Source organism: Hemibagrus wyckioides, linkage group LG05 (assembly GCF_019097595.1).
Source record: "Hemibagrus wyckioides isolate EC202008001 linkage group LG05, SWU_Hwy_1.0, whole genome shotgun sequence".
Lineage (NCBI taxonomy): Eukaryota > Metazoa > Chordata > Actinopteri > Siluriformes > Bagridae > Hemibagrus > Hemibagrus wyckioides.
Window position 1 is genome coordinate 29,480,660 of NC_080714.1, and position 18,599 is coordinate 29,499,258.

The window sequence follows — 18,599 nt, forward strand, 5'->3', positions numbered from 1 at the left end:
CACCACTGCCTTGGTGATGGACTGGCCAAGCATGTCTCCAGACCTAAACCCTATTGAGCATCTGTGGGGCATCCTCAAACGGAAGGTGGGCGAGCACAAGGTCTCTAACATCCACCAGCTCTGTGATGTCATCATGGAGGAGTTGAAGAAGACTCCAGTGGCAACCTGTGAAGCTCTGGTGAACTCCATGCCCAAGAGGGTTAAGGCAGTGCTGGAAAATAATGGTGGCCACAAAAATATTGACACTTTGGGCCCAATTTGGACATTTCCACTTAGGGGTGGAGTCACTTTTGTTTAGACATTAATGTCTGTGTGTTGAGTTATTTTGAGGGGACAGTAAATTTACACTGTTATACAGGCTGGACACTCACTACTGTACATTGGAGCAGAGGGGCATTTCTTCAGTGTTGTCACATGAAAAGATATAAAAAAATATTTACAAAAATGTCAGGGGTGTACTCACTTTTGTGAGATAATGTATGTTGAGACAGACAGGTGTGTTGAGACAGACAGGTATGTTGATGAGACAGACAGGTATGTTGATGAGACAGACAGGTATGGTGCAGGTTTGTTGTGTAATGTGCTGAAAGCTGAGCTGAAATTAAGATAAGAACATCAACACTATAGATTCAGGTTTCAGGAGGAATGTGTGGAATGTGTGTTTGTATCTGAGAGAGAGAGAGAGAGAAAGAGAGAGAAAGAGAGAGAAAGACAGACAGAGAGAGAGAGACAGACAGAGAGAGAGAGAGAGAGAGAGAGAGAAACAGACACAGAGAGACAGAGAGAGAGAGAGAGAGAGAGAGAGAGAGAGAGAAACAGACACAGAGAGACAGAGAGAGAGAGACAGACAGAGAGAGAGAGAGAGAGAGAAACAGACACAGAGAGACAGAGAGAGAGAGAGAGAGAGAGAGAGAGAGAGAGAGAAACAGACACAGAGAGACAGAGAGAGAGAGACAGACAGAGAGAGAGAGAGAGAGAGAGAGAGAGAGAGATGAATTAAACCCACTGCAGTTTTGTGTTGTATTTTGTAAATCTAAAAGAAATTCATTAAGACATAAAGACATTTTTTGGAAATCCACAGCCAGCACAAACGTTCCTCACTAAACAGATACAGAAGGTTTTCGCTCTTTATCTTTCTCAGGGTTCAGAAGGACAACGCTGGGATTCAGAACCATGGATTCCCCCTGCAGAGGAGAAACACAGAGTGAATCAGGAGAACTTGAGGTCCTTCATCACTTCTATTCAACACTATGGTAAAAAGATTAAGCAATTTTCCACAAAATTTATAAATTATATTTCTGTTCAGCGCAGCGGAGTGAAGGTCTTCAGCAACATGCAGGATAAACTCTCACTCTGAAGATCCGATCACACCGGGAGTCAAAATAAGAAAACACACTGTTTACAAAACATACAGAAACTGAATTGATTTGAAATGATTGATTCACAGATCATTACAAATGATTCATTTTGAATCACTAAAGGAATCATTTACCCAAATCCACGGTCTTTTTGAAAGGAGTCATTTAGAAATGAATTATAATGGCCATAAATTTGATTGCAGGTGAATCACTGGAGGAGTCATTTACACAAAAACAACAGTTCACTCAGCCACTGACTGAATCTTGTGTTTGTGTTAGGGTTAGGGGGTAGGGTTATGGTTAGGGGTTAATGCAGTTAGTGCAGTTTTATGTCTTACTGTGTTTTCCTGAGGAGCATCACGCTGAGCTTTTAGATCCCACCACAGCAGACCAGGCTGGATCGAGCCTCTCGGGGTCGGTCCTGAAAAATAGGTTTTACATTTTTCTTAATCTAAGTGATAATAAACTTGATCTGGGTGGAACTGTGAAACGGTGTGAAATCCAATATCTGCTAACATTATTTCATATTTATTATATTTATCAGAAAGGTGGAAGTGAGTAAATGAAGCTCGTCCCTCCACATACAGATACACTATATTGCCATAAGTATTGGGACGTCTGCCTTTACATGCACATGAATGTAATATGGAGTTGTCCCGCCCTTTACAGCTAGAACAGCTTCAACTCTTCTGGAAGGCTTTCCACAAGGTTTAGGAGTGTGTTTATGGGGATTTTTGACCGTTCCTCTAGAAGCACATTTGTGAGGTCAGGCACTGATGTTGGACGAGAAGGTCTGGCTCACAGTCTCCACTCTAATTCAACCCAAAGGTGTTCTATGGGGTTGAGGTCAGGACTCTGTGCAGGACAGTCAAGTTCCTCCACACCAAACTCACTCATCCATGTCTTTATGGACCTTGCTTTGGTCACTGGTGTGCAGTCATGTTGGAACAGGAAGGGGTCATCCCCAAACTGTTCCCACAAAGAGCATGAAATTGTCCAAAATGTCTTGGTATGAAGCTGAAACATTAAGAGTTCCTTTCACTGGAATTAAGGGGCCGAGTCCAACCCCTGAAAAACAACACCTGAAGTCAGTGATGTTGAGGGGTGTCCCAAAACTTTTGGCAATATAGTGTATTTATGACGATAGTCTAGACCTCACCCAAAACCTGGACATATATCCTATGCATTTGAAGTATAATAAGTAAATTATGCTAATTATTATTAACAGATCCCCAGAGCCATATTCTGTCCTATTAATAATTCCTCTGTGATTTTGGACAAAGCGTTAATTCTTGGAGACTTTAATGTTTGTTTTGTTGTCAGACGATCCTCTGAGAACAGCAGCCGTGACCGTCCTGGATTCAGTAGGAGCTCACACTCTAGATCTCATTCCAACATTCGGATTAAATATAGAAAATATACTTACACTACGCTGGTCTGAAATGATCTCATATCATTATCTCATCTGATTTTAAAAGTGTCTTTGTCGTAATACACACACTTCTCCACTCTACCATGTGAAACAATCACGTCTGTTACAGTAGGCTTAGTGTTCACTATATCAGCTGCAAAACCTCATCATCCACTTAGACTCCAGCAGCGTGTCATCTGATCAGACGCTTGAGTAGAGGAGATTAGACATGAGAAAAATCTGACCTTTTGTACAAAGACATTATCATGCTCAATCTCACACACCTGACTACATTTAACCCTTGTATTTACCTCCCATTTATTATACACTTATTCTCTCCGCGTGCCAAACAGGAAATAGTCATGATATCTATCATTTACTTGCTTTGTTTTAAATATTTCACAGTGCTTCATCCTGTTTTTTTCCTGATTTTAAAGGTCACAAATGCATGGAGCCCCATCAGGTGACTGGATGTCTGGGTCAGTGTTCACTACACCCTAGATAATGCAGATCCACTTAAAAGAAAACAATGAGAGAGAAAACCCTGCATGGCTCATGAGGACAGCATGAAGATCACCATGAGATCACTGTGGTTGGTGCCACAGAAAGACCATAAAGATGGCTGCAGATGTTCTTCCTTCAATAGTCTTAGTACTGAAAATGCTCAGAGCCGTTAGCACTCAAGTCACTGAGTAGTGAATAACTTCAGTTTGATATAAAACTATAACAAACTATAACAATGATGTACTTAGAACTTTGTTTACTTTATAGTCGTCTTATGCTCATAGTCACCTGGATGAGGATAGCTTCACTTTTAAATTTTAAAATGAAATCAATTGAATTTTGTTTAAAATGGGAGTGTCAGTCTCACCTGTGAGGTAACTAACCACAATTCCGACTAGCACAGATGCTCCGGTGGACAGAGCTCCAAAATAGAGGTAGGATATGGAGTAAAAATCCTGAAGACCACGATGCCTACAGCAGAGATGATAAAAAAAAAAGCTAAATGAGTCATTTATCTGTTCAACACAGGAGAGTGAACAAAGTTTCCACAGACATGGAGGATAAACATCTCACTCAGATCCTGGAGCTGAAATGTACCTGAATCATTTAGGAAGTCATTTACAGATGTAACTGAATAAAAGTGTCATTAAAAATGTACATGTATCACTTAAGGAGTCTTTTACAAATGGAAGTGAATCACATCAGGAATTGTTTAAAAGTATAATGAACCACTCAATAAATTCTTTACAAACTTGTAAACATTATTTACACTAAATTGTTAAAATGAATCACCCAAGGAGGTGTTCAGAAATTTACACAAAATCACTCTAGGAGTCATTTCCTAATGTAAGTGAATCACTGAAGGAGTCAGTTGAAATTGTGAATAAATCTTTTACAAATTTCATAATTTCTTATCACTTTAAGATCACTTTAAGTTTGTAAATATAAATAAATAATATGATGTCCAAATAATTTTAATAGTGTTAATGGATTATTGAAAAATAAATTAAACATAAAATAAACATAAAGACAATAACATGAATTTGTGAACGAGTCAAAACAAAAAGTTTCTCATCAACATGGTGTTAAATGTTAGAAATTTTGACCTTAAGGAGTAGTTTAGCAAAAATTCGGAAATTCCTTTACACCAAGGGGAATGCTTGGACTTCTGCCTCCATCTCTGTGTGTTTTACTCACCGGTTCTCTGCAGGTTCTGGAGGTGCTAGTGTAGGTGATGGTGCTTCTAGCATGGTGAAGTTGTGTGTAGTGTTAGCTGAGGGGCAGTAGTCAGCGCTGGTGTGTAACACACCCATTCGTTGGGGGGTTGGAGGGTAGACAGAGCTTCCAACAGCGAGCCACAGAGCGAGAGAGAACCCCACCATCACGCCGACAAACGCACCCTGAGAACCCGAGATGGAACAAATCCCAGTGCTAGTATGAGTTGTTTATATAAGAAGAACCAGACAGCTACAGCCCTTTTAAGGTTTCTAGAACAATCCCTACAGTTTCTATTGTGTTTCTTGAGCAGGAAGGGTTCTGCTTGTACACATTAAGGAGGCTAAGAACCGTGAACTAACCAAATAAATCACTAAATAAGAGACTGTTAAACTCCTGTCAGGTTCTAGATATGAAGAAGAACATAAAGGGCAATCATTTGTTTTTTTGTACCACACACACACACCCAGTTAATACACTCTTAGACAAAAGGGATCTTTAAGGGTATTTAAGGTTCCATTATATAATAAAAAGGGTTCTACTCTATTCCACTGATAGAGAAACATTGTTGTAAGTTTCTAAATAGAACCCTTAAGAATTTATTCAGAGGGATAAATGAGGACAATATCATGCAAAAGTTTTGGCAGCCTACAGTTTTACATTAATGTGTCAAGAAAAGAATAATTTTATATTTTAAAAATGTAAAAATCTTCAATTTTGAATTCAGAAATGGAGAAATTTCTAGATAATATATTCCATTAAGGAGGCTGTCATGGGCGTCGCTAGGCCATTTTTAGGGGGACTTTAGCCCCCCTAACATTTCTACTCTGCCCCCCTAAAAATTCTGCTATTCTCCATAAACTCTACACAAATTGGTGATCTCCTCAGTCCCCTTTAAATTTCATATGAAAATGGCGGACTTCGGCTCCTCCCGTCTTTCAGCGCGTTCTTCAATCCACAGACCGTGGCATCACAGAGAGAGGATCAGAGGACAAGTGTGTGTGTGTGTGTGTGTGTGTGAGAGAGAGAGAGAGAGAGAGAGATCAGGAAGACTCGTATTTGGCTTGTTCAGTACTCATATGTTATACACATCTATGCAGTACAGTGGAATGCTGCAATAAGTTTACCATCATACCCTGTTAGCCAAACCTTTATTTTATTTCATTTCATTTCATTTCATTTCATTTCATTTCATTTCATTTATTTATTTATTTATTTATTTATTTATTTATTTATTTATTTATTTATTTATTTTTTCTTTCATTTTATTTATTTATTTATTTATTTATTAATTATTATTTAATTTTTTTATTATTTTTTTTATTTTATTTTATTTTTTTTTACTATTATACCTTAATTGGGGGCTGAGCCCCCCTTAATTGAAAATCCTAGAATCGCCCCTGGAGGCTGTTCAGATGTTCAGATGTTCAGATGTTCTTGCAGAAACAGAAAATGAATCCACGATGTAGGAAAAAGTAAACTGTATGACCAGCCTGAGAGATCTGACTCTGATTTAATAACAAACACTGATTTCGTTTCTGACTTCTCTTACCTGAGTTCCTGCTGTTTATAATGAATGATTTATTTCTACTTTTGAAGATGATTTAGCATTTTTGATGTCAGACTGAAGGCTATGTTTCAATCACACTGACACCATCACAGTTATATGAATGTGGCTGCAGCAGAGAAACTCAACTCAGAGCTCTTCATGTTTGAGAAAATTCCTAAAATATTGTTGTTGAACTTTTGGCTGCTCCCTGTGTGTGTGTGTGTGTGTGTGTGTGAGGGGTCGTCACAGCGGGCAGACTGGTCTGCACAACAACTTGGCACAGGTTTTACACCAGATGCCCTTCCTGACACAACCCTTCCATTTTTATCCGGGCTTGGGACCGGCACTGCATCCGGTGGCTGGGGTTTTGGGCACTGGCTGGGAATCGACCCACCATAGTAGGCGAGAAACCTACCACTGAGCCACCAGTGCCCTGAGAAAATTCCTAGAATATAATTATATTTTCATTAAAATGGGGGTAGTAAAGAGCAGAGCTGTAAGGTGGAGATGAATTCCCACAATGCACTGGGTGGTTAATGTCAAGGTTCTTACCGGTTTGTTTGCGGCTGGGATGAACATACCCAGGATAAAAGTGCCCAGGAGTGGCCCGTTAACCACACCCATGACCGTAAACGAGCCCTGTGATTGGATACAGGATATACACTCTTACACTATACACTACACACTATACACTCTTACACTACACACTATACACTCTTACACTACACACTATACACTCTTACACTATACACTATACACTCTTACACTATACACTATACACTACACACTATACACTCTTACACTATACACTATACACTCTTACACTATACACTATACACTACACACTATACACTCTTACACTATACACTATACACTCTTACACTATACACTATACACTACACACTATACACTCTTACACTATACACTATACACTATACACTCTTACACTATAAACTACACACTATAAACTCTTACACTATACACTCTTACACTATACACTACACACTACACACTATACACTCTTACACTACACACTATACACTCTTACACTATACACTATACACTCTTACACTATACACTATACACTCTTACACTATACACTATACACTCTTACACTATACACTATACACTCTTACACTATACACTATACACTCTTACACTATACACTACACACTATACACTCTTACACTACACACTATACACTATACACTCTTAAACTATACACTCTTACACTATACACTACACACTCTTACACTATACATATACACTCTTACACTATACACTATACACTCTTACACTATACACTACACACTATACACTCTTACACTATACACTATACACTATACACTCTTACACTCTTACACTATACACTATACACTCTTACACTATACACTATACACTCTTACACTATACACTACACACTATACACTATACACTACACACTATACACTCTTACACTATACACTACACACTATACACTATACACTACACACTATACACTCTTACACTACACACTATACACTCTTACACTCTTACACTATACACTATACACTCTTACACTATACACTATACACTCTTACACTATACACTATACACTCTTACACTATACACTACACACTATACACTCTTACACTATACACTATACACTCTTACACTATACACTACACACTATACACTCTTACACTACACACTATACACTACACACTATACACTCTTACACTACACTCTTACACTACACACTATACACTATACACTCTTACACTATACACTCTTACACTATACACTCTTACACTATACACTCTTACACTATAAACTATACACTCTTACACTATACACTCTTACTCTATACACTACACACTATACACTCTTACACTATACATTATACACTCTTACACTATACACTCTTACACTATACACTCTTACACTATACACTACACACTATACACTCTTACACTACACATTATACACTCTTACACTACACACTATACACTCTTACACTATACACTATACACTCTTACACTATACACTATACACTCTTACACTATACACTACACACTATACACTCTTACACTATACACTACACACTATACACTCTTACACTATACACTATACACTCTTACACTATACACTACACACTATACACTCTTACACTACACACTATACACTCTTACACTATACACTCTTACACTATACACTACACACTATACACTCTTACACTATACACTACACACTATACACTCTTACACTATACACTATACACTCTTACACTATACACTACACACTATACACTATACACTCTTACACTACACACTATACACTCTTACACTATACACTACACACTAAACACTCTTACACTATACACTACACACTATACACTCTTACACTACACACTATACACTCTTACACTATACACTATACACTCTTACACTATACACTATACACTATACACTATACACTACACACTATACACTACACACTAAACACTCTTACACTATACACTCTTACACTATACACTACACACTATACACTCTTACACTACACACTATACACTCTTACACTATACACTATACACTTTTACACTATACAATATACACTACACACTCTTACACTATACACTATACACTCTTACACTATACACTCTTACACTATACACTATACACTCTTACACTATACACTATACACTATACACTATACACTATACACTCTTACACTATACACTACACACTATACACTCTTACACTATGCACTATACACTCTTACACTATACACTATACACTATACACTCTTACACTATACACTCTTACACTATACACTATACACTCTTACACTATACACTATACACTCTTACACTATACACTCTTACACTATACACTATACACTCTTACACTATACACTCTTACACTATACACTACACACTATACACTCTTACACTATACACTACACACTATACACTCTTACACTATACACTATACACTCTTACACTATACACTACACACTATACACTATACACTCTTACACTACACACTATACACTCTTACACTATACACTACACACTAAACACTCTTACACTATACACTACACACTATACACTCTTACACTACACACTATACACTCTTACACTATACACTATACACTCTTACACTATACACTATACACTATACACTATACACTACACACTATACACTACACACTAAACACTCTTACACTATACACTCTTACACTATACACTACACACTATACACTCTTACACTACACACTATACACTCTTACACTATACACTATACACTTTTACACTATACAATATACACTACACACTCTTACACTATACACTATACACTCTTACACTATACACTCTTACACTATACACTATACACTCTTACACTACACACTATACACTCTTACACTATACACTATACACTATACACTATTAAACTATACACTATACACTCTTACACTATACACTATACACTCTTACACTATACACTATACACTCTTACACTATACACTACACACTCTTACACTATACACTATACACTCTTACACTATACACTACAGACTATACACTCTTACACTACACACTATACACTCTTACACTATACACTATACACTATACACTAAACACTAAACACTCTTACACTATACACTACACACTATACACTCTTACACTATACACTACACACTATACACTCTTACACTATACACTACACACTATACACTCTTACACTATACACTACACACTATACACTACACACTACACACTATACACTCTTACACTATACACTCTTACACTACACACTATACACTCTTACACTAAACACTACACACTATACACTCTTACACTATACACTCTTACACTATACACTACACACTACACACTATACACTACACACTATACACTACACACTATACACTACACACTATACACTACACACTATACACTCTTACACTACACACTATACACTATACACTCTTATACTATACACTCTTACTCTATACACTACACACTATACACTCTTACACTATACATTATACACTCTTACACTATACACTCTTACACTACACACTACACACTATACACTCTTACACTACACACTACACACTATACACTCTTACACTATACACTACACACTATACACTCTTACACTACACACTATACACTCTTACACTAAACACTACACACTATACATTCTTACACTATACACTCTTACACTATACACTATACACTACACACTTGACACTATACACTCTTACACTATACACTACACACTATACACTACACACTATACACTCTTACACTACACACTATACACTATACACTCTTACACTATACACTATACATTATACACTCTTACACTATACACTCTTACACTATACACTATACACTCTTACACTATACACTCTTACACTATACACTCTTACACTATAAACTATACACTCTTACACTATACACTCTTACTCTATACACTACACACTATACACTCTTACACTATACATTATACACTCTTACACTATACACTCTTACACTATACACTCTTACACTATACATTATACACTCTTACACTATACACTCTTACACTATACACTATACACTATACACTAAACACTAAACACTCTTACACTATACACTACACACTATACACTCTTACACTATACACTACACACTATACACTCTTACACTACACACTACACACTATACACTCTTACACTATACACTACACACTATACACTACACACTACACACTATACACTCTTACACTACACTCTTACACTATACACTCTTACACTAAACACTACACACTATACACTCTTACACTATACACTCTTACACTATACACTACACACTACACACTATACACTACACACTATACACTACACACTATACACTCTTACACTACACACTATACACTATACACTCTTACACTATACACTCTTACTCTATACACTACACACTATACACTCTTACACTATACATTATACACTCTTACACTATACACTCTTACACTACACACTATACACTCTTACACTATACACTACACACTACACACTACACACTACACACTATACACTCTTACACTATACACTACACACTATACACTCTTACACTACACACTATACACTCTTACACTAAACACTACACACTATACACTCTTACACTATACACTCTTACACTATACACTATACACTATACACTACACACTTGACACTATACACTCTTACACTATACACTACACACTATACACTACACACTATACACTCTTACACTACACACTATACACTATACACTCTTACACTATACACTCTTACACTATACACTATACATTATACACTCTTACACTATACACTCTTACACTATACACTATACACTCTTACACTATACACTCTTACACTATACACTATACACTATACACTCTTACACTATACACTCTTACTCTATACACTACACACTATACACTCTTACACTATACATTATACACTCTTACACTATACACTCTTACACTATACATTATACACTCTTACACTATACATTATACACTCTTACACCATACACTCTTACACTATACACTCTTACACTATACACTATACACTCTTACACTATACACTATACACTATACACTATACACTCTTACAGTATACACTATACACTATACACTCTTACACTATACACTACACACTATACACTATACACTCTTACACTATACACTACACACTATACACTATACACTCTTACACTATACAATATACACTACACACTATACACTCTTACACTATACACTACACACTATACACTCTTACACTATACACTCTTACACTATACACTATACACTATACACTCTTACACTATACACTACACACTATACACTATACACTCTTACACTATACAATATACACTACACACTATACACTCTTACACTATACACTACACACTCTTACACTATACACTCTTACACTACACACTATACACTATACACTCTTACACTATACACTATACACTACACACTATACACTCTTACACTATACACTCTTACACCATACACTACACACTATACACTACACACTATACACTATACACTCTTACACTATACACTATACACTATACACTATACACTACACACTATACACTCTTACACTATACACTACACACTACACACTATACACTCTTACACTATACACTACACACTATACACTATACACTCTTACACTATACAATATACACTACACACTATACACTCTTACACTATACACTCTTTCACTATACAATATACACTACACACTCTTACAATATACACTCTTACACTATACACTACACACTATACACTATACACTCTTACACTATACACTACACACTATACACTCTTACACTATACACTATACACTACACACTATACACTATACACTCTTACACTATACAATATACACTACACACTATACACTCTTACACTATACACTCTTACACTATACACTACACACTATACACTCTTACAATATACACTCTTACACTATACACTATACACTCTTACACTATACACTACACACTATACACTCTTACAATATACATTCTTACACTATACACTATACACTATACACTCTTACACTATACACTACACACTATACACTCTTACAATATACACTCTTACACTATACACTATACACTCTTACACTATACACTACACACTATACACTATACACTCTTACACTATACACTACACACTATACACTCTTACACTATACACTATACACTACACACTATACACTATACACTCTTACACTATACAATATACACTACACACTATACACTCTTACACTATACACTCTTACACTATACACTACACACTATACACTCTTACACTATACACTACACACTATACACTATACACTATACACTCTTACACTATACACTACACACTATACACTCTTACACTATACAATATACACTACACACTATACACTCTTACACTATACACTACACACTATACACTCTTACACTATACACTCTTACACTATACACTACACACTATACACTCTTATATTATACACTCTTACACTATACACTACACACTATACACTACACACTATACACTCTTACACTATACACTACACACTTTACACTATACACTCTTACACTATACACTATACACTACACACTATACACTCTTACACTATACAATATACACTACACACTATACACTCTTACACTATACACTACACACTATACACTCTTACACTATATACTCTTACACTATACACTATACACTACACACTATACACTCTTATATTATACACTCTTACACTATACACTACACACTATACACTACACACTATACACTCTTACACTATACACTACACACTTTACACTATACACTCTTACACTATACACTATACACTACACACTATACACTCTTACACTATACACTACACACTACACACTATACACTCTTACACTATACACTACACACTATACACTATACACTATATACTCTTACACTATACACTACACACTATACACTATACACTCTTACACTATACACTATTCACTACACACTATACACTCTTACACTATACACTACACACTATACACTATACACTCTTACACTATACACTATACACTACACACTATACACTCTTACACTATACACTACACACTATACACTATACACTCTTACACTATACACTACACACTATACACTATACACTATATACTCTTACACTATACACTACACACTATACACTATACACTCTTACACTATACACTCTTACACTATACACTATTCACTACACACTATACACTCTTACACTATACACTACACACTATACACTCTTACACTATACACTATACACTACACACTATACACTATACACTCTTACACTATACAATATACACTACACACTATACACTCTTACACTATACACTCTTACACTATACACTACACACTATACACTATACACTCTTACACTATACAATATACACTACACACTATACACTCTTACACTATACACTCTTACACTATACACTACACACTATACACTATACACTCTTACACTATACACTATACACTAAACACTATACACTATACACTATACACTATACACTCTTACACTATACAATATACACTACACACTATACACTCTTACACTATACACTCTTACACTATACACTACACACTATACACTATACACTCTTACACTATACACTATACACTACACACTATACACTATACACTATACACTCTTACACTATACAATATACACTACACACTATACACTCTTACACTACACACTATACACTCTTACACTATACACTCTTACACTATACACTACACACTATACACTATACACTCTTACACTATACAATATACACTACACACTATACACTCTTACACTATACACTACACACTATACACTCTTACACTATACACTCTTATATTATACACTATACACTACACACTACACACTATACACTATACACTCTTACACTATACACTACACACTATACACTCTTACACTATACACTCTTACACTATACACTACACACTATACACTCTTACACTATACACTATACACTACACACTATACACTCTTACAATATACACTCACACTATATACTACACACTATACACTCTTACACTATACACTACACACTATACACTTACACTATACACTATACACTAACACTATACACTCTTACACTACACACTACACACTATACACTCTTACACTATACACTACACACTATACACTACACACTATACACTATACACTATACACTACACACTATACACTATACACTATACACTACACACTATACACTACACACTATACACTCTTACACTATACACTACACACTTTACACTATACACTCTTACACTATACACTACACACTACACACTATACACTCTTACACTATACACTACACACTACACACTATACACTCTTACACTATACACTACACACTACACACTATACACTATACACTCTTACACTATTCACTCTTACACTATACACTACACACTATACACTCTTACACTATACACTACACACTATACACTCTTACACTATACACTACACACTATACACTATACACTCTTACACTATACACTATACACTACACACTACACACTATACACTCTTACACTATACACTACACACTATACACTATACACTATATACTCTTACACTATACACTACACACTATACACTATACACTCTTACACTATACACTCTTACACTATACACTATACACTACACACTATACACTCTTACACTATACACTACACACTATACACTCTTACACTATACACTACACACTATACACTATACACTATACACTCTTACACTATACAATATACACTACACACTATACACTCTTACACTATACACTCTTACACTATACACTATACACTCTTACACTATACAATATACACTACACACTATACACTCTTACACTATACACTCTTACACTATACACTACACACTATACACTATACACTCTTACACTATACACTATACACTACACACTACACACTATACACTCTTACACTATACACTACACACTATACACTACACACTATACACTATACACTCTTACACTATACACTATACACTACACACTACACACTATATACTCTTACACTATACACTACACACTATACACTATACACTCTTACACTATACACTATACACTACACACTACACACTATATACTCTTACACTATACACTACACACTATACACTATACACTCTTACACTATACACTCTTACACTATACACTATACACTACACACTATACACTCTTACACTATACACTACACACTATACACTATACACTCTTACACTATACAATATACACTACACACTATACACTCTTACACTATACACTCTTACACTATACACTACACACTATACACTATACACTCTTACACTATACAATATACACTACACACTATACACTCTTACACTATACACTACACACTATACACTATACACTCTTACACTATACACTATACACTATACACTATACACTACACACTATACACTATACACTATACACTATACACTACACACTATACACTATACACTCTTACACTATACAATATACACTACACACTATACACTCTTACACTACACACTATACACTCTTACACTATACACTCTTACACTATACACTACACACTATACACTCTTACACTATACACTCTTATATTATACACTATACACTACACACTATACACTATACACTCTTACACTATACACTACACACTATACACTCTTACACTATACACTCTTACACTATACACTCTTAGACTATACAATATACACTACACACTATACACTCTTACACTATACACTCTTACACTATACACTACACACTATACACTCTTACACTATACACTCTTACACTATACACTATACACTACACACTATACACTATACACTCTTACACTATACACTATACACTATACACTCTTACACTATACACTCACACTATATACTACACACTATACACTCTTACACTATACACTACACACTATACACTTACACTATACACTATACACTTACACTATACACTCTTACACTACACACTACACACTATACACTCTTACACTATACACTACACACTATACACTACACACTATACACTATACACTATACACTATACACTACACACTATACACTCTTACACTATACACTACACACTATACACTACACACTATACACTCTTACACTATACACTACACACTATACACTACACACTATACACTATACACTACAAACTATAAACTCTTACACTACACACTATACACTACACACTATACACTACAAACTATAAACTCTTACACTACACACTATACACTACACACTATACACTCTTACACTATACACTACACACTATACACTACACACTATACACTACACACTATACACTACACACTATACACTATACACTACAAACTATAAACTCTTACACTACACACTATACACTACACACTATACACTCTTACACTATACACTACACACTATACACTACACACTATACACTACACACTATACACTCTTACACTATACACTATACACTACACACTATACACTACACACTATACACTCTTACACTATACACTATACACTACAAACTATACACTACACACTATACACTCTTACACTACAATCTCAGGTTGATGTACCTGAAGAACTCCCCAGTCCAGGAGAGAGCAGAGAGCCGCCGTCGTGATGCAGCCGACTCCATACAGAAATGCTACCACCCACCCCCACACACACACACACACACACACACACACACACACACACACTATTATATTAAAACATCACATGAAGTGGACTGTACCAATTCAGGAGCACTATCTTGGTATGTAAAGAAGTCATTTGATTAAATTGGTCTGAGGGGCGGGGCTACTCACCTGCACATAAATAAAATTTTGATTTAAATAAAATATATTTATTTCTTACACAGTAACTTGCAGAGCTGCATCTGTTTCCTCTGTAACGAGTCGATCAGAAACGGTTTCAGCAGATCCTCCATCGTTACTGCAGCCATGGCGTTAATGCTGGTGGAGACGGTACTGTGGCAAGAAAAACCAGGACCTGAAGCTGCTGCTATCACCACCCACCCTCCCATTCTGTGTTCTGACTGGCTGAGAGCGGTATCATGTGTTCTGATTGATTCATAGAAGCATGGTGTTCTGATTGGTTTAGAGTAGTATGGTGTGTTCTGATTGGTTTAGAGCAGTATGGTGTGTTCTGATTGGTTTAGAGTAGTATGGTGTGTTCTGATTGGTTTAGAGTAGTATGGTGTGTTCTGATTGGTTTAGAGTAGTATGGTGTGTTCTGATTGGTTTAGAGTAGTATGGTGTGTTCTGATTGGTTTAGAGCAGTATGGTGTGTTCTGACTGGTTTAGAGCAGTATGGTGTGTTCTGATTGGTTTAGAGTAGTATGGTGTGTTCTGATTGGTTTAGAGTAGTATGGTGTGTTCTGATTGGTTTAGAGTAGTATGGTGTGTTCTGATTGGTTTAGAGCAGTATGGTGTGTTCTGATTGGTTTAGAGCAGTATGGTGTGTTCTGATTGGTTTAGAGCAGTATGGTGTGTTCTGATTGGTTTAGAGCAGTATGGTGTGTTCTGATTGGTTTAGAGCAGTATGGTGTGTTCTGATTGGTTTAGAGCAGTAGTGAAAACACAAACATAAAAGATAAATAGAATTACATAAAATAAAAATAGAAAATTAATCAATTCTTTATATTATTACCTCAATGTTCCACCGTATGCACAGGCTAGAAAAAGTCCAGGAATGCCAGGAAGATCCCGGAAAATATCCAGGACCAAATAAGGCATGTACTGTAAGACATTTAGAGTATTATTATATTATTACAGTGTTAGTAGGAGTGAGTCACTGAGCTGACAGTGTGTCAGGTTCAGTTTAAGGTTTTTGTACAGGAAGAGTGGTTTCATTCATTTGACTCACTAAACAATGAATCAGTTCAGTGACTCAAAAACAACTGATTCACCTTTTATCCAGGAGGAAACAGATTGAAATGTTTTTGTACATTTTGTAC

The 18,599-nt window shown here is 35.9% G+C and overlaps 1 protein-coding gene across 2 annotated transcripts in view; it reads right to left on the bottom strand.

Moving 5' to 3' along the window:
* Window positions 1–417: 417 nt before the first annotated feature.
* The window catches only part of slc5a5 (solute carrier family 5 member 5), a 27,295-nt gene continuing 9,113 nt past the window's right edge, over window positions 418–18,599 (bottom strand). For both annotated transcript variants that reach the window (XM_058388888.1, XM_058388889.1), the window contains 8 exons: window positions 18,293–18,381; window positions 17,498–17,610; window positions 17,215–17,285; window positions 6,590–6,676; window positions 4,471–4,673; window positions 3,641–3,744; window positions 1,697–1,779; window positions 418–1,184 (listed from right to left, as the gene is read on the bottom strand). In XM_058388888.1, the coding sequence (XP_058244871.1) occupies window positions 1,101–1,184; window positions 1,697–1,779; window positions 3,641–3,744; window positions 4,471–4,673; window positions 6,590–6,676; window positions 17,215–17,285; window positions 17,498–17,610; window positions 18,293–18,381 (834 nt within the window). In that variant the 3' untranslated portion in view covers window positions 418–1,100. The remainder of the gene's footprint in view (window positions 1,185–1,696; window positions 1,780–3,640; window positions 3,745–4,470; window positions 4,674–6,589; window positions 6,677–17,214; window positions 17,286–17,497; window positions 17,611–18,292; window positions 18,382–18,599) is intronic.